Below are 19,533 nucleotides of genomic sequence, written 5' to 3'. Positions count from 1 at the left end.
TTTAGTACTGTGTAAATGTATGGTGTTATTCTTATTTTGAACCCATGCTCCTATGATGGATTGTTAGTATTAAAAGCTTTACCCACCACTTCTTAAACATGCCTGTAATATTTCACTTATCTGTTATTGTACACTTTGTCTAACTAGTGTAACTACCATCATTTATACATTTACATAAGTAAATAGTAATGGTAAAAGAGTTCTCACCATTCACCTTTCTAGCACTGAACATGCTACATATATATCCAAAATGAAGAAAACCCAGTATAAGTGTTCAGTGTAAAAAATGTTTTTTCTTAGTAATGGGTTTTGGAGCTCCTGCAAGCATGAGACCAGAATGTCTTGCCATGCCTTGCTATGGTTTTAGACAGAGTCTCATTCTGTTGCCCAGCCTGGAGTGCAGTGGCGTGATCTCAGCTCACTGCAGCCTCTACTTCCCCTGCTCCAGCCATCCTAGCACCTCAGCCCCCAAGGAGCTAGGACTACAGGCATGCACCACCACAGCTGGCTAATTTATGTACTTTTGGTAGAGATGGGGTTTTGCCTGTTGCCCGGGCTAGTCTAAAACTCCTGAGCTCGAGCAATCCTCCCACCTCAGCCTCCCAAATTTCTGAGATTATAGGCATGAGCCACTGCACAGGGCCTTATTCTGAATTCTTGAGGTGGCTGACATGAGTTAGAAAATATAAAACAAAATAAAAGAAAGTAATTGGGACACTAATAGAGCCATTGGCCAGAAGTCAGTGGGAAGCATGGTCCCCATGCAGAAGGAGTCTGAGTGCATCAGCCAGGACATAGTATCAATTACGCTCCTCATAACAGGAGATCAGGGCAGTGCCTTTCTATAACCACAACAGCAATGGAGAAGCCAGACAACACCATGACTGGGATGAAAATAAATGTCACTAATGAGGGGCAGACCAATGCGTGGATCTCTGGATATAATATGACACCACACTGCTTCTGTGATATTCCCGCCGAAAATGCATATCCTGAATCTAATCACGAGATCCAGATTAAGGGGCTATCCATAAAATAATGATCAGTATTCTTCAAAAATCTCATTGTCATGAAAGACAAAGAAAGGCTGAGAGACTCTTCCAGATGAAAGGAAACAAAAGAGGTGCGACAACTAAATTCAATAGTGACCTGGATTGGATCCTGTGTGAGCAGGGAAAGAATACTATAAAGAGAATTGTTGGGACAATTGATGAGCTGGATTATGGGCTGCAGATTTGATGAAAGCATTGCATCAATATTAAATTTCCTGAATTAGAACATTGTGTTGTGATTACATAAGAGATTATTCTTGTTCTTAGGAAATATGTACCAAAGTTGCATATTTATGCAACTTTTATGCCCTTTATGCCTTATAATATTTGTATTATACCCCTTTCGTAGTAGTAGTATATGCAACCTTCTCTTGAATAGTTTAATAAAATAAATTCTCTAAATTAGAGAGATAATATGAAGGGCATCTTCTGAAAAGTACGGTAATTGAGATGCATGTCCAACTGCTGACTTCATCAATGATCAAATACTGCATCGAGACATGAAAAGTACATGAGTGTTATTAAGACACGTTATTAACACGGACTCTCTTAGTTTCTAGCCAGTGAAATGAAAAAGGTGCTGAGTCCAGATTTTGAGATAACTATCTTTTAAAAATCACGATTTGGTGATTCATTATTGCACATGCCAGAAAGGCCACCCCAGTGGATGCAATTATCTTTTTTTTAAAAAAGCTAGTTAGATAAGATTATAATTGTGGGCAAGCTGACTTGGATTCCTTAATCAGTACTGCCACACTGGTTTACGGTAAAGGGGGCAGAAAGGAGGGGATAATCAGCTACTAGTATATATTTTCAGCTATAGAAATTTAAAAATAGATAGTAGGTCAAGAAGAACACACCCAGATATTTGAAATGTTCATATCAAACTAATTTTCATAATTCTTGCACAAAAAACAGGCTTATTACTTTAAGTTTTCTCTCCATTCACCCAATGGGTCCAGTTAATCCTTTTCAAAGCTTGTTCACATTCATTTACTCATAGATATTACACCAACCTTGTGAACTACGCAGCTGTAAAGACAAGCTGTCCACTCAGGCGGTTACTACTATGTAACCTTGGACAAATTACATAACCTTTCTGCACTCTCAATTTTATTATCCCTGTATTACAGATAAGGATTCTGAGACTTGGAGCAGCTTAACAACTTGTCTAAATCTCTAAGCAATTTAGTGTTAGAGCTGGGAGCTTCTATGGGTTTTCGACTCCCCCACCAAGGTAAAAATTATTTTCCATTGAACACCAGCATTATTTGAGTTCAAGGAATGTTGCTTAACAAGGTGTTGTTTGAAAATAGAAGTCACATTTCTCATTAAGTAGGCTAAACATTTTTTTCTGCCATTCAGTTCTATTCAATAAGCATTCATTTAGAAGGCAGGCAGCAGAAAGGGAAAAATGGAGAAGGCTTTGGAGTCAGAAGCTTTGGATTTGAATCCAGTTTCTCTACTTACTCTGTGCTCAGTTTTCTCTTTGGTAAAATGGAGATCCTGTTAATGTAATCTGTATGTTTGCTGAGATGAGTGGCAACAATAGATGGATATAGTGTACATTCAACCAAATATAGCTTTTTAAAAATAAGTTATTTGTTGATTGCCTACTATTCACCAGGAACCTTGCTAGGCACATGAATCACAGAGACAGAAAACAGTCCTTGCGGAGGGGGCTCCAGGAATTACTAATGGTTCTTTTTTTTTTTTTTTTCTCAAGACAGATTCTTGCTGTGTCACCCAGGCTGGAGTGCAGCGGCACTATCTTGGCTCACTGCAACCTCTGCCTCCCAGGTGTAAGCAATTCTCCTGCCTCAGCCTCCCAAGTAGCTGAGATTACAGGCACCCACCACCACACCCAGCTAATTGTTGTATTTTTAGTAGAGAAGGGTTTTCACCATGTTGGCCAGGCTGGTCTCAAACTCCTGACCTCATGATCTGCCCGCCTCGGCCTCCCAAAATGCTGGGATTACAGGCGTGAGCCACCATGCTCGGCCTAGTAATACAGTTAGCATACTAAGCCAGCCATATATGCTACAATGGTTTTTTCCTTGGTGTGCTTTTTGGCTTTAGGCATGTATTTATTTTAAGAGACAAGATCTCACTCTGTCAGCCAGGCTGGAGTTCAGTGACACGGTCACAGCTCTCAGTAGCTGGGATTACAGGTGTGGGCCACCATGCCCGGCTAATTTCTATTTTATTTTTTTGTAGAGAAGGGGGGTCTCACCATCTTGCCCAGGGTGGTCTTGAACTCATGAGTTCAAGCGATCCTCCTGCCTCGGCCTCCCAAAGTGCTAGGATTATAGGCATGAAATACTACACCCAGCCTCTCAGTGTGCTTTTTAAATTGTGTTTACATTCTTACTTTTCTAAAATGTTTTGCTTTCATATAATAAAATGTATTTGGTTATTTTATGGTTTTGTGCAGCTTTTTTTTTTTTTTTTCGGAGATGGAATCTCACCCATCCCTCAGGCTGGAGTGCAGTGGAGCCATCTCGGCTCCATGCAACTTCTGCCTCCCGGGTTCATGCGATTTTCCTGTCTCACTGTCCCAAGTATCTGGGATTATAGGCTCCTGCCATCATGCCGGGCTAATTGTTTTGTATTTTTAGTAGAGATGGGGTTTCGCCATGTTGGTCAGGCTGGTCTCTAACTCTTGACCTCAGATGATGCACCCGCCTCAGCCTCCCAAAGTGCTGGGATTACAGGCATGAGCCACCAGGTCCAGCCTGTGCAGCTTTAAACTCAGAAAGCCATTCTTGACTTCTGAGATCAGATCAATATTTATCTGCATTTTTTTTCTAGTCCTTTTATAGGCTTAATTTTTCACATTTAAATCTGTAATCTATCGGAATTTATCTGGCTACATGGTCATAAGGTGCTGAATATTATGTGGATGACACCGGTTGATGATACTGTTTCAGTTGGCTTTCACCCATTTTTGTCCCAGTAAGTTGACCTTCTAAGCTGCCTGCTATGAAAATTGATTGCCGTTTTTGAAAAGGCCAATGGGGAAGAAATATATATCTGCGGGTTTCATCCCATTTAGTTGCTTCGGTTTTAATGTAGGATAATAAATGTTGGCTCTTTTGTCTCAATCACATAAATGGAAACTTTGACAACAGTATTTTGCATAAAGGCTAAAGGTCAGAACCTCCCTCATCCTGGAGAAAAGAGGGAGGGGGGTGCAGTCACGTCATTGCCGGTCAACTCCCCACCCTAAACTTATCTGCCCATCACCTAGGTTAAACCCCTATCTGCCTGTCATCTTTTCTCCTTACGCTTACCTTTTCCAGGTGGACCATGGAGCCATTTATGCAAGGGAGATAAAAGTCTAGTAAAAGGATCATCACTGATCCACTCACCCCTTCCTCCAACTGTTACTACGGTTCCTTAAAAGCTGTTCAAGAAACTTGGCTGTCAAGAGATAAGATACAGGAAGCAGTCTCTGTGTTATTCTGGCTTGAGGCTGCAATGCATTTTCCCCAGAGATCAAACCAGGACTTGGTGGCTCATTGTTCAGAAATGACTTTGGACAATGATGATTTCCCCTCACAGTGCCTCACTGGTCATGCAGGGTCACTGTGCTGGAGTGGATCACCTTAAGGCTGTGGCTTAGCCCTCTGAGCACGCTGTTGAGAGTGGAACCTTACAGGGTCTATGCTGGGCTGCCCTCTGTGCCCCTCAGGGCTGGAGATGGGTGTCCTGCTTCATAGTAACTCTCTCACAGGGCGGCGAGAGTTCTCCCTCAACACCAACGTCCAGCCTGGCTCCCCTGACCTGGCTTGAGGAAATGAGGAAATTCCTGATGGATGTTTTTCTGTTCTTGCACCCCATATGGTCCATACATTAAACTTATTTATGCCTAGTGTTCCACTATTGGAACACTAAGCATGTGGGAGTTATTTATATCCTACTGCTCAAGGTCATTGCCAAGGTCTGATTTTTCACTCATGCAAAAATTCAAAAAATTGCAACCTCCAGCATAAATGGGTTTTAATTAAGGAAATGTTATTAGCTTACCACCTCTAATCCTCATGGGGTGCAGTCGCTGGAGCTGGTAGAGTCGGAAGGAGCATCACTGAGATTGGTTTCAACACAAACTGCTGACCATCTCTGCAGGGTCTAGATGGAAGGAGGCAGATCATCAGCACCACAGGCACTCAGGCATTTATACAACTCCATTTTTTCTTCTTGTGAGATGGGGGCCATGCCAATCTCCTTGCCCTGTTCCCCCAGTCTCGGTCTATCTTGGCCCAGAAACATTCCTCCAACATGACTGTATTTATTACTACTTTCCAAATGAAGGCAGTTGTAGGAGTGGGCACAAAGCAATCCCATCTCAGTGTTCCTCCCATCAGTTCACTCTCCCTTCCCCTCCCCTTCAGTCTCCTCATGCCCACCCCCACACACCACCCTGGCCTAAGGGAAGCAGAGGCAAAGCACCTCCTGGCATTTACTTGCAACGCCCTGCTTTCCCAGGCAGCCTCATAAGACTTTATGATCCCACTCCCAAATCTTGACTGTGGTCAGGTGGGAGGCTGAGGGTAGGATGGAGTCCTTATAAAGTCCCTATGCAGTTTGTAGGCATCAGAATACAGAATACAGATTTTGTTAGTGGTGACACCAAGTCTTGACACCTTAATAGACACAAAGCTGCTGCTGGCCAAGGTCAGAGCGTGTCAGAGTGTGTGGGTATAGGGGTAATGGGGAAGGGATGATGCAGAAACAAAGGCTTGGATAGCTTCTTTTCTTAAAATTGTGAGAAGCAGCAATATGCATGTGATGGAAATATGCATTCAACCCATTCATCCTAACAAATATATATTTCCCAATAATAGAAGCTACGAAGGGAGACCCTCCCCTCCAAATGCATAGTTCAAAACCATGAACCCTTAAGAAAATGACAGGGTAATTAGCAGAAAAGTCTTGTGAGAAACAAAAATATACAGTTGATCCTCCAGATCCATGGGTTCCATATCTGTGAATTCACCCAGCAGAAAAAAATGCATGGTTGCATCTGTACCAAACAGGTAGAGAATTTTTTTCCTTGTCATTATTGCCTGAATACAGTATAACAACTATTCACTTAGCATTTACATTGTATTAGGTATTATAAGTCATCTAGAGATGGTTTAAAGTATATGAGAAAATATGTGTAGGTTAGGTGCAAATATTTTATATTAGGGACTTAAATATTCTTGGATTTTAGTTTCCACAGGGGTCCTGGAATCAATCCTCCATGGATACCAGGGGATAACAGTATATACAGATAGATAAAACATATGTATACACACACACATATACATATGCATATACAGTACATACACATATGATGTATAATACATTATATATATATATGCACACACACACACACACACACCAATCTGGTGTATTTCTGAGAGATAATTTTAAGGCAAATTTCTCGTGTTTGTGATTGTGTTTAATTACAGCGTAATGGCATTTCTCTCTCTCTCTCTTTAATCTGGATGATTGCAGCAGCTTTGTGACTGATTTCCCTGCTTGCCTCCCTCCACCTCAACCCATCCTCCACAGTTCTGCCCTCTTTGGTCATGCAGTTCTCAAGTCTGAAGCCCTCCCTCCCAAGGCATACATACTCCTGTGGCCTTGCCTCATCCCTTCTCTAGTCCTGTCTTCTATCATTTTCCCCTGTATACAGCCTATATGCTGACCACGCCAAAGCATCGTTTTCCTAACTGACCAGGTTCTCTGATGTCCAGGACTTTGCCATTGTTACCCTCATCCAGAAAGTCCTTCCTCCATCCCACACCATGGCCATCTGGTCAAATACAACGTATTCTTCAAATCTAAGCTCTAGCATTGTCTAGTCTCCTCAACAGGCAGGCAGAAGCTATCTTCATTCTGCTCTCATATAGTAGAATGACCTTGGGCTGACCTTGTATTATCTTTGTTTTTTTCTGTGATTCTCTCTCCCACTAGACATCAAACTTGGTGACGGCAGGGATCTTCTCATTCATTCCCTGCATCCTTAGTACTTATCACAGTAGTGCAAATCAACAAAAATGTGCTGAATTAATGGTCTTTGATAGCACCATCATTTTCCTTCTACGTATCATGTAGTTATCTAGTGTTTCCCAAAACTAGTGATGCTTATCACTTCCCTTGTTTAACTTGTCACCTAGGAAACTTCCATGCTTATTAGCTAAGTCTGTCTTTCAAACCATGCCTCCCTTCCCCCCAACCAGCCAGAGGAGATTAATTATTGATAGCAGCACTCTGATTTTCCCTCAAAGGCAAACCAAGAGCTAAGACTCAACCCACTGTCCTGCTATCATAAATAACACATGTTGGAGGGCACAAACACAGTGCTATGTCCGAAAGGCATGATTAATTCCTGCTCCCTCTGTAGACCTAGCATGGCGGGCTCACAAGTGAGGATGTAAATTCACTGTTTTAGAGCAAACGTTCCTCTTGGGGGACATCTGCTCAACCTCGAGGAGAGAGTAATGACCACAGCCCATAGGCCGTGGGGGATGAGTAATTTACTGCTGCTAGGCAATTAGTGGTGCTAGAAAAAAAAAATTGCTTTCATTTAAAATTCTCTTTAAGCCATATGTATTATGGCTCATGGGATAATTTATGTATCATTAGAAACTAAGAAACATACATCACCCTAATAAATTCTCTCCCCCATTCACCATAGCCAATAGCTCCCGGAGGTCTTTAAGAAGTCAAAGTTTTGCTGTCCTTGTTATGTAAGTTGGTGTGGAAATGATTGTCTGTAACTCGTTTAGCTTCATGTTCACTCCCCGGTTCTCTGGCAGAGACAGATGGCAAGAGAAACGTTTGCCATCTTTTTCATGCACTGGTTTGCAGTAGCACTTGCTGTAAATAAGCCCGTAATAAAACAATCATGAGTTGTAGTTTTTCCTAACAAGGCTGGGGGTCATATGGCAACTGGGCAAACATGCTTGAGTTTAGAATGTGAACCACTCTAAACCAAGTCTCCATTAAGGGGAAAACATTAAATGGAAAGCCAGAAAATGAGGGTTTTCACTGGTGGAGGGTGGGGCATGGGACAAAGGAGAACAGCTCAGCACCCAGCCTGCAGGCACAATGTGGGAACCTTGATCAATATCACCAAACACAGAAGTTTAATCTCCATCTTTGTAAGGCAGGAAGTGGCTCCACAGCCACTTATTTGTGAGGACAGAGGAAAACGGTGCACCCAAATGCCTGTTAAAAAGCAAATCCATGAAAAGATGTGGCAGAAACTTAAATGTATATCACTAAGTGAAAGAAGGCTCTCTGGAGAGGTGACATACTATAGGATTTCAACTATATGACATTCTGGAAAAGGAAAAACTGCAGGGACAGTAAAAAGACCAGTGGTTGCCAGGAGTTCAGGTGTGGGGTGGTGGTGAGGGAGGAATGGCTAGGCAGAGGAGAGGATTTGTAGAGCAGTGGAGTGACTCTGTATGATACTATAATGGTGGATACATGTTATACATGTGTCCAAATCCAGAGTGTACAACACCAAGAATGACCGTAATGTAAACTATGGACTTTGGGTGGTAATGATGTGCCAGTGCAGTTTCATTGGTTGGATTGTAGCTAATATACCACTCTGGTGTGGGATGATGATAATGGCAGAGGCTGTGCACATGTGTGGGCAGGAGGGATATGAGAACTCTCTGTACCTGCCTCTCAATTTTGCTGTAAACCAAAAATTGCTCTTAAAAAAGTCCGTTTTTTCAAAAAGCAATTCCAATTCAGGTTCATGCTTTTCTTTTATTAAATTTATTAAATTTAAAAGTACATTCCTGGGTTCCTAGCCTTTTTTTTAAAAAAACCATGCTTTAATCATTGAGTTATATAATCCTATCATCAAGATTAGCTACATAACTTGTGCGGCCTACTGAAAACTGAAAACGTGGGGTCCCTTGTTCAAGAAATATTAAGAATTTCAAGACTGATGGAGGACCATTAAGCCAAGCACAAGGTTCTTTGAGAATGTATGGATTACACAGCCACAAAGCTGGCTCTGCATGTCAGCAGTATCCAGAGCCTGGAACATCTCAAGTGTAGGAAGGAAAAGTAGAGGTGCTCAGTCAACACCTCCATCAAGACACAGGACCAGCGGTTTCTTGTTCCTGTGCCTCTTGTCCTTCCTCAAGTGCCTGATACCAGAATGCTGTGCTTAGGGTTTAGCCTGTGAGGTCCTCATCACTCCTCATGCAAGAGCTACTTCATGCATGCTTTACGAACTGTGTGAAATTCTAGCTATTTGGTAGAGAAAGACTCAACCTCATTGCAATATAGTAGGCTACCCTTATCCACTTTCTGTGGTTTCAGTTACTAGAGATCAACCACGGTCTGAAAATATTGAATGGAAAATTCCAGAAATAAATACTTGATAAACTTTAAATTGCTTGCCATTCGGAGTGGTGTCATGAAATCTCGTGTGTCCCATCCCATCCATCCTGGCACGTGCATCCTCCCTTTGCCCAGTGTGTCCATGCTGAGATGCTCCTCATCCATTAGTCATCAACACTGTCTGCTCCTGACATCTAACCGTTGACATCACCATGGCTCAGTGATCTGGGACCCCCTTCTGACGTATCATCGGAAGGTCAGTAGTGGCCTAATGTTACATCACAATGCTTGTATCACTCACCTCACTTCATCACTTACACGTTTTATCATTTCATATCATAAGAAGGGTGAATAAGTATAGTAAGACATTCTGTGAGACCGCATTCATATAACTTATTACAGTATAGTGTTGTTATAATTGTTCTATTTTATTAATACAGTATATTATTATAATTGTTCTATTTTATCATCATTGTTAATACAGTATATTATTATAATTGTTCTATTTTATTGTTATTGTTGTTAACCTCTTACTGTGCCTAATTTATAAATTACACTTTATCATAGGTATGTACGTATAGGAAAAAACATAATATAAAAAGGTTGAGTATCCCTTATCCAAAATGCTTGGGACCAGAAGTGTTCCAGCTTTTGGATTTTTCAGCTTTTGGAATATTAACATATACATAATAAGATATCTTGGGGGTGGGATCCAAGTCTAAACATGAAATTCATTTATGTTTCATATATACCTTATATACATAGCTTAAAGGTAATTTCATACAATATTTTAAATAATTTCGTGTATGAAACAAAGTTTTGACCGCAACCCATCACATGATGTCAGCTGTGAAGCTTTCCACTTGTGGAGTCATGTCAGCAAAAGTTTCAGATTTTGGAGCATTTCAGCTTTTGGATTTTCGAATTAGGGATGCTCAACCTGTATGGGATTCAGTACTGTTTGGGGTTTTGCACCTCTGCTGGGGGTCCTGAAACATATTCTCTGTGAACGAGGAGGGACTACATGGTTAAAATGTTCAAACTTCAAGTGAAGCAAAGCAAAATAAAATTTGTCCAAATTACAAGAAAATAAAGATGGAACTGATTAGCAGTAAAATGAGGTCTATTCATTTAATGTTACTGCAATATGTGGCTGTCACAAGTGAATTGTTCAGGTATCTGGAATCATACCTGTAAGCATCACAGCCCTTGATATTGTCAGGAAACAACTCTGTGGCCAAGACCACGGTGGTAGTTTACTGAATATACCTTCCCAGTGACTTTAGAAAGGCCCCTGAACATCAATACCGTGCTGGACTATTTTTACATGAAGGTCCACAGGGACAAGAGGGTGACTGGCTACTCCTAGATTAAAAGACTGGGCTGTTGTGCTTTTTGTAAACCCAAGATTCCAAGCCTGGGCTTCCACTGGATCAGTGTACCCTTCTTACAATTGTTGGAGTGTAGGTCCTCAGCAGGAGTAGGGGACAGTGCTTCGAATCATATGAAGAGCTTTTCCTAACTACTCTCTCTCACTCTTTTGCATTCACCACTTTGAATCTTCAATGGGTTGAGAAGCAAGTGGGCCTGAATTTCATACATTCTGACAAGTTTGGTTAAGGGGGTAGTCCTAGTAGATGACTGAGGGTCTCACCGGGGTGAAGGACTGAGGCTTTGTGACAGCTTGTGCACCTCCTGGACCTTTTCTCTTCCATCAGGACTGACAGCTGTGCCCCAGCCATTTAGGCTGCTTCTCCTTGCTGCTCCTGTATAGCTAGGTGTGAGCTTCTTAGAACTGAACTGATCATTGCTTCCAGGACAGAGCTGGATGGGGGACTTTTGCACACTTAAACTTCTAACTAGAACAAAGTCCACCAGAAGTGTGTGGTGAGCTCATTATAAAATAAAAATCTTCCTGGCTGGCCCAGATGAATAGATTTGTACATTTGTAGACCATGTTAGTAAGACTTTTTTTTTTTTTTTTTTTTAAGAGCTAATAGTCACTGAGCATTTAGGAGTCACGCCCTAGTCTATGTACTTTACATTTGACTCACTTAATCCTCATAATCCCCCCATTTTATGGATGAGGAAATCGATGCATGGTGTGACCTATCCAAGGAGACTCGGGTAGCAGTAGGAAGAGGACAGCTGAGGCAGACAGGTTGCAGAAGCAAAGTTGTGTCTGCATTATTCCATGGTCCCATGGAAACTATTGCAAACATGGTAGAGAATCAAAGGGAAATAGCAGCTCAGGAATGAATTCAATACCAGGTTCTGCATAAATTATGCGACTTAAGTGCTAGTCTTGGTTGAGGTTAATCATCACTTAGAGGAAGAAAGTAACTTGTTCAGGGTCTTAAAGTTAGGTTAACCTGGAATTTTAACTCAAGTCTGTCTAGATGGCTCTTATGCCCACACTCTCTACTCCCAGCCCAAGTGAAAAAGCTTTAAAATGTTGCATATGGTTTTGACTGTGTCACCACAAGCCAAGCAGTTAAATTCAAGGGTTGGAGATCCCGGAATGAAACCAGTAGGCGGAAAGAATGTGTCTCCTAACTTTCACAGGGAACTCTCTAAGTGGAGGCCTGTGATAAGAGAGAAAATGATTTATCCCAGATGCATCTATTAGCAGAATTATGAGACAACATTGTTCAATAAAATCCAAATAGACAATACAGTTGGTAGAGTGACACTTGTTCAACATTATTAAAAAGGGAGAAAACCATGTTTCTATAGATGTGAACTAACCCTGAAAAACATTTTTCTTTCTATAACTATTTCGTCCAGCTGGAGGGAAAAGAAATAAAAGAAAACATGAAAGCCAATAGAAGAATAATATGAGCATGAAAACCCATCATTAATCTTCTATTCAAACAGCAGTCACAGCTGTAGAATAAGTGAAAGGCTTTTTTTCTTTTTTCCTGAGACGGAGTCTTGCTTTGTCACCCAGACTAGAGTGCAGTGGCGGGATCTTGGCTCACTGCAACCTCTGCCTCCCAGATTCAAGCGATTTTCCTGCCTCAGCCTCCCGAGTATCTGGGAATACAAGCGCCTGCCACCACACCCAGCTAATTTTTGTATTTTTAGTAGAGATGGGGTTTCACCATGTTAATGGCAATTCTTGGGCCGGGCGCGGTGGCTCACATCTGTAATCCCAACACTTTGGCAGGCCACGGCAGGTGGATCACGAGGTCAAGAGATCAAGACCATCTGGGCCAGTATGGTGAAACCCCATCTCTACTAAAAAAAAATACAAAAATTAGCCGGATGTGGTGGCACGTGCCTGTAGTCCCAGCTACTCGGGAGGCTGAGGCAGGGGAATTACTCGAACCTGGGAGGTAAAGGATGCAGTGAGCCAAGATCGTGCTACTGCACTCCAGTGTGGCAACAGGGCAAGAATCTGTCTAAAAAAATAAATAAATAAAAAGAAAAAAATAGCAATTCTTTTCAGAGACAAAACTAAGTATATGACAATATACTCAGAAGTTAACAAGTGGTCAAATTACATCTCTGATTCAGCAAATGACCCCAGAACCACCACTTTAATGGTGTCTTAGTTTAAAAATCAAACATAACTCTTCACATATTTTGTAAAAAAGAAAGTTTAAAATGATAATTTTAGCAAAGTATCCTGTGTGTAGACATGAGTCATCTACTCTCTTAATAACTTTAATAGTATTAACTGCATGATTTTCCCTGCCTAGATTTGGTGCAGGCATATGAAGATGGAGTCAGAGCAAGGAGGGAGAAGGTGACATGAGAAGGAAAATTGGGTAGGGGATTGTGGGGAGGGCGACTGAGGCCAAGGAAAAAGAGGAAGAGCCCTGGAAGGAGGGTGGGTCCTGCTTAATTCAAATTCTCCTCTTCACCAGTAACTTTAAAATAGTTGACCACTAAGATAGCTCAAGTATGAAATAAGTCTATGCCTGAAGTGATCTTCATCTCTCAAGCTATCATCATAAATATTTATTGAATAACTTCTGTATCCTAGCCCCTGTGTATCCTTCACTGCTTTTAAGCAATTGGGAAATCCCTTTTGGAGACCAAGTGCTTAAGAGAGATGTGATCTGAATGTTTCACTAGGTAGTTGTTTAGAGACAATGCATAAAATAGTAAGTGCCATATGGAATGATAAAAATAAATTTATTTAGAGAAAATATACCATATTTCTTTGCTAGACAAAGGTAAACGACTAACACAGCAGAGTTCAATTGTTAAAATGAGTGACCACAGATACAGGTCACTTCCACACGTCCTGTGTGTACAACCAACCATTAGCACAAGTGATGAGGCAGACAAATGATTCCATTTCTTATTCATCCCACTGGCTATGCCAACAGTTGCTTCATATCATGCTGAAGAAAAACCCACAGGAAAACAGGCCAAGAAATGTCCACTGCATGAGCATGAGGTCTTTTTGTTGATTTAACGGTGATCTTTTTTTTTTTTTTTTTTTTGAGACAGGGTCTGTCTGTTACCCAGGCTGGAGTGTAATGGCACGATCACGGCTCATGGCATCCTCTGCCTCCAGGGCTCAGGTGATCCTCCCATTTCAGTTTCCCAAGTAGCTGGGACTACAGATGCCTGCCATCATGCCCAGCTAATTTTTATATTTTTTGTAGAGATGAGTTTTTGCCATGTTGCGCAGGCTGGTCTCAAGTTCCTGAGCGCAAGTGGTCTGCCTGCCTAGGCCTCCCAAAGTGCTGGGATTACAGGTGTGAGTCACTGTGCCAGGCCAAGGGTGATCTTTAAACAGCTTAGTAGTTCGCCAGCTTGGACTCTCTAGATTGGTACTGCAACCAACTTCATTTCTATATAGACCATGAATTAACGAATGTCTTCAAACCAAGAATCACCTTTAAAACAAACCCTTATTTGACAATAAACACACATATTTAAATACATGGCTTTAAAGACTATTTTGCACACTCTGAAATGTGATCTTTTTCCATTCTGAGATCATGTCATAAATTAACAGACTAATAGAGAATTTTATTATCACTGTTCAATTGCACTAATGCCCAGCAGTAGCCTGTGGTCTATTCTTTATCATTCAAGTTTATAAAAAGTAAAGCTGGAATTTCAGTCATGGTCAGCTGGCTAACTGTTAATCCTCTTTCCCACTCCACAAGTAAATAAGAGAGTCATTTTGGAACTGCTGGTCCAAGTCATTTGGGGTTCCTCTGTCCAGCTGCTGGATAAGGATGCCTGAACTTTAATCATCTTTAGCAGAAGAACTTTAGTTAATAGGTATCAAGTGATCATCACTTCTTTTCCTATAACAGAAAGGGAAAGAAGAAAAGAGAAAAGACACAATAATTTAAAATCTTTGAGGAGCAGTAGGAATACTCTATATTCCAGGACCACATAGATTATGGACATGTTGAGTGAAACATGTAAGAGGAAGAAAAATTAAGACAGGCAAGGTGTTCTGATTATTTACCAACGTTCAGAATAAAAAGTAAACAAATAAAGAAGGGCAATGTCCACTGTTTGAGGTTTGAGCAGATGCTTTTGGAAACACTGTGAGGAGTCACCTGTCTCTTAAGAACTTCCATGCCCTCAGGGAGGGGAACATCGCACACTGGGACTTGTTGGGGGGTGGGGGGAAAGGGGAGGGAGAGCATTAGGACAAATACCTAATGTATGCAGAGCTGAAAACCTAGATGATGGGTTGATAGGTGCAGCAAACCACCATGGCGCATGTATACCTATGGAACCTGCACATTCAGCACATGTATCCCAGAACGTTAAGTAAAATTTTAAAAAAGAAAAATATATGTCACATTTATGTTTTACTCAATAAATATATTAGTTTGCTTCTGGGAAGAAAAAAAAAAAAAGAACCTCTGTGTCCCTTCACTAACAAGGCCTTATCAATTACTAGAACAGTCAATTTTCCTCCTTCACTACAATAGAGGAAGGTAAAGGTTAACTCTGTGTCTCTTCAACCAAGCATCTCTCTCCAAAGAACCACATCACTTTAGAACTGGAAGAGGTTTCAGAGGTCATCTGATCCATCCAAGAGGTTTAGGAGAGGTCACAGGACACACTTGGTTAATGGCAGTGTCCAAAAAGAAAACCCAGGTGTTCTGATGCTCAGGCTAGAGGCTCTGTCAAAAACTCAAAGGAGAATCAAATGTGTGCTGGTTGTTGGACTGCTTTGTTGAAGAGTGACCACAGCCATGCTCTGCAGGAAGCAGCATTGGGATAGCAGGTGTCACCTGTCATGGTCACCAGACAGAAACCAATCTTTGCAGAGCTGAATCTTTATGTTCATCTTTAGCCTCCATTCACAGCCTTCCTCAATTTTAGTCCATTCTCCTGTTCCTAGCTTTTATTTTATTTTTTAAGAGTCAGGGTCTCACTACATTGCCCATGCTGGTCTCAAAATCCTGGGTTCAAGAGATCCTTCTGCCCTGGCCTCCCAAAGTGCCGGCATTACAGGCATGAGCCACCGTAACCAGCTCCATTCCTAGCTTTTAAACACACCAAGCTATACTTAATTTTAGATGGAGTCAAAGCCATTACTTGTTCTTAAGGCCCCATTACAATCCATTTCCTTCCATCCGGGCCTAGGCCCTTCATTCACTCTGCAGGGTCCATACGAGCACCCTGGGATCTAGGCTTTGGTCTGATGATTCCACTGAAATTGCCATAGCTGACTTCACTCGGGACCATCGTTTGGCCAAACATAGTTACAGCTACCTGTCTTTATTTTTTGATATCCTCTTTTTCAAAACTTTCATCATCCTAGTTCTTTAGTTGATCTCCTTGGTGGATTCTCTTGTTCCCTCGAATTCTTTCACTCTTCATGAGGGGCAGACCCTCCGTCTCACCATGCATCTTCTCAACAACCCTCAGCATACCTTAGGGCAAACAGTCTGCTGCTGTTGCTCCTTGCGTCTCACCACTCACACCCAATCTTACCCAAACATCTTGGGGTCCACGCCTTAAATCTTTCACTTGTTCCATAGGGCTGCATGACAAAACATTTAACAACCTCCCAGGACTTTGTGTGGCACAAACCAAGGTCCAAACACCAAAGACCTATCATTTACTTTTTAGAATTCATGACTACATTTTCCAATGAAGTTTTTCCCCCTTATAGTAAAAAAGAGATTTTGAGAGACTTTCCTTATACATGGTGCCTCTTAGGAGGCAGCTGCCTATTAAGAAAATTAATTTCCTTTATCCCAGCTTTCATAGCGACAATTTAATGCTCTGAGAAAAAAAGGTGTGATTCTGAAAACAACTCTTCTCAGATCTCATTTTCTATTTACCAGACATTCTCTGGATCTGCTCAATCATATCATTGTAAGTCCCAAGATACTGTATGAATTGATTAACAGAAAAATGCATCCTGTGGTTTTAAATAGCAATTATGTTCTCCTAGCTTCCTTCAGGAATTTGGGTTAGAGAGTCCTTCCAAAAAGAAAAAACATGTATAGAGTATACTTTTAGTTACAAACTGGCACCCCTGACTTCAGATGAAAGCAAACACAGGCACATTAAAAAAAATTTGTCTTCACATGACCCCATTCTAGTCCACAAATCACTATGTAATATGCTTTGTCCACTGAAGTCTAGACCGTTTCCCTACATGTCCTGATGAACAGCAGGCAAAGCACAGCGGGGCAAGGAAGAGCTACTGGTGTTTTACTGCTAAGCAAGCACTTGGACAGCCTCCTCGCAAAGAGGTTTCCTGCTCTGATCAAGAAAGGTTGCTTGTACCACATACTGTGAAAAGGCAAAATGACTCTGACATTCCCAGAGTTCCACCTCTAAAAATAAGAGCTTTGACCTCTTACTTGGTCCACTTAAGAGTTCAGCCTCTTGACTTTAAGGACATAATTTATGCCTTCTCTTAAGAGTTTCATAGTATTCCTAAGATATTCTAATCACGTCATGTAGCTTTCTACATAACCCTGTTTTAGAAGAAATAATTCATTTCTAAAGCCAATTTCAGTGGGAGGAAAGAAAAGAAAGGTGAATTATTTCCCACGATAAGCTGATCTCTGAATGTAATGGTAATCTTGGAGGGGCTCTTCCTTAAGGCAACAGAGCAACCCATCTCAGGAACATGGCGAATAAACATGATACTGACCTCCTCCGACAGCAGATGCAGGACAGGAAGGCTGAGGACTCTTTCTGATACTCTTCTTTGCTACTGCATTCCTTCAGGAATTCCTGCAAATCCGTTTCAGGAAACCCATTCTGTTGGAATTTCTTTAGAAAGTATACAATGTTGTTACCTTATTTATAAAGCATGAGAAATTGCTCTTTTGTCAACAAACCAAGTCCACCTTTGCTAAAATAAAGCTCTCCCACATTGCTAGCTCAGATCCAAGAACTGATGTTAACAATGATGAATCAATCTGTCAGTCCCAGAACACCAAGCCAGGGCCACTGTGGGAACAGAGAACAATCCAAAGAAAAACTTCAGAAAGAAAGCAGAGGAGAGCCAGGGAGAGGTTTGTCAAAAAAAAAAAAAAAAAAAAAAAAAAAAATTGGTAATGAAGGAAATAATCAAAAGTCAAATGTTTAGTCTGGGTACGATGGCTCATGCCTGTAATCCCAGCACTTTGGGAGACCAAGGAGGATCACTTGAGACCAGGAGTTTGAGACCAGCCTGGCCAAGATGGTGAGACCCCATCTCTACAAAAAATACAAAAATTATCTGGCCATGGTGGTGTGCACCTGTAGTCCCAGCTACTCTGGAGGCTGAGGCAGGAGGATCGACTGAGCCCAGGACTTGGAGGCTATAATGAGGTAGGATCATACCACTGTCCTCTAGCCTGGGCAACAGAGCAAGACCCTCTCTCTTTAAAAAAAAAAAAGTCTAAATCTTTAATGCTAACAGTAAGACTAGATAAGATCTCCCACTCCACACACACATTGGCAATGTAGACTCTGCTTGGGAAGTAATCATTATTTCCTCTACTTTTATGGAAGTTGGTCACCTAGTGGAACAGAAGACAGATTTTTTCCAAGCAGACACAAAGACTCCCTCCCTTCATGCTTAATGAGACAACTCACTTTAACACTGAGGCTTGGCCCCCACCATGCAGGGACACTGCCACATCAAAGACATGAACCTCTGTGGCAGGAGTGTGCACCTCTTCCTTCTCCATGCAAGCCCTGATGTGAGAGCCAACTACCATTCCCACCTGAACACTTACTTATCTCCCCACATGCTCAAAAGGTAATGGACTGGCTTTCTTCTGCGTTATTCTGAGAAAGCAGTTAAGCAGAAAACAGCCCTGACAAAGGCACTGGCATGGCACCCCTGGCTTTTCAGTCACTGACCCTGAAGCAGGATTTTCTAAGCATGACCATCTGCTGTGAAGAAGGAAGTGAACTTCCTTCAAGTCACAAATCAGTTAAATGGGCCCAGTTTGAAAGGATACAGAATCCATCAGGTTGCTTAAGAAAGTAGGAAGCTAAACAGTCACAAAAGCCTTAGTTTTCATAATTTAAAGGAAGACTGCACCATGCCAGTAGCTGTATTATCCAGTGTGAGTTGTAGCAATATCTCAGAGTTGTCAGGATGCCGGTCACCTCTCATCCCTGAAACTTATCACTCAATCCTAAATTCCAGGCAGCCACACTGGCAGGTGTAATCTGTCAGGGCTAAGACCAGCAGCCCGACTACCTGACTTACCCCATTCAACCCATCCTGACCCCATTTCCCTTTCCTTTCCTACCACCCCTCCAAACCGATCCACCCTGCTGTGGGTAACAGGGACAATGTCCTAAAACTCATCTCCAGTGTCTAAAAAGTTTGTCCACAAAACCTCAAAATCTGAACTGCAATATTTTAAGTTTTTAAAATGTGGTATTTTCCTATAATCTATACAGAATTTGCAGTGATTTTTTGGCTGCAAATATTGATAATTACTTACCTTAATGGTGTCATAAGAATCTGTAATAAGTGCAATAAAAAGGCTGAGAATCATATATATGAAAAGGCTGATGAAGGAATATAAATACAGACGACTGAACAGCCACACCAAGATGCTCTTCTGCTGGATTTGGGCAAAGGTTGCAAACATGTCATCACCATTGACCAGAGAAAACAGACACTCAGCAACTGTGTTCAGATTTTCAAACTGTA

The 19,533-nt window shown here is 41.5% G+C and overlaps 2 protein-coding genes across 3 annotated transcripts in view; both read right to left on the bottom strand.

Moving 5' to 3' along the window:
* LOC105482759 (lysophosphatidic acid receptor 3) overlaps nt 1-5,131 on the bottom strand; it is a 107,146-nt gene extending 102,015 nt beyond the window's left edge. The window contains exon 1 of the mRNA XM_024793066.2: nt 5,082-5,131. The gene's annotated coding sequence lies outside the window, so the exon portion shown is untranslated. The remainder of the gene's footprint in view (nt 1-5,081) is intronic.
* Nucleotides 5,132-12,895: 7,764 nt separating this feature from the next.
* LOC105482758 (mucolipin TRP cation channel 2) overlaps nt 12,896-19,533 on the bottom strand; it is a 73,594-nt gene continuing 66,956 nt past the window's right edge. Inside the window, exons 12-14 of one of the 2 annotated variants that reach the window (XM_011743056.2) lie at nt 19,322-19,528; nt 17,524-17,645; nt 12,896-14,692 (exon numbers count right to left, since the gene is read on the bottom strand). In XM_011743056.2, coding sequence (XP_011741358.2) covers nt 14,656-14,692; nt 17,524-17,645; nt 19,322-19,528 — 366 coding nt within the window. In that variant the 3' untranslated portion in view covers nt 12,896-14,655. Of the gene's footprint in view, nt 14,693-17,523; nt 17,646-19,321; nt 19,529-19,533 lie in introns of those variants that run through there. The other variant, XR_987855.2, reaches the window with a different exon arrangement.

The sequence above is a fragment of the Macaca nemestrina genome, chromosome 1 (assembly GCF_043159975.1).
Source record: "Macaca nemestrina isolate mMacNem1 chromosome 1, mMacNem.hap1, whole genome shotgun sequence".
Lineage (NCBI taxonomy): Eukaryota > Metazoa > Chordata > Mammalia > Primates > Cercopithecidae > Macaca > Macaca nemestrina.
This window is presented reverse-complemented; position numbering and strand designations above follow the sequence as displayed.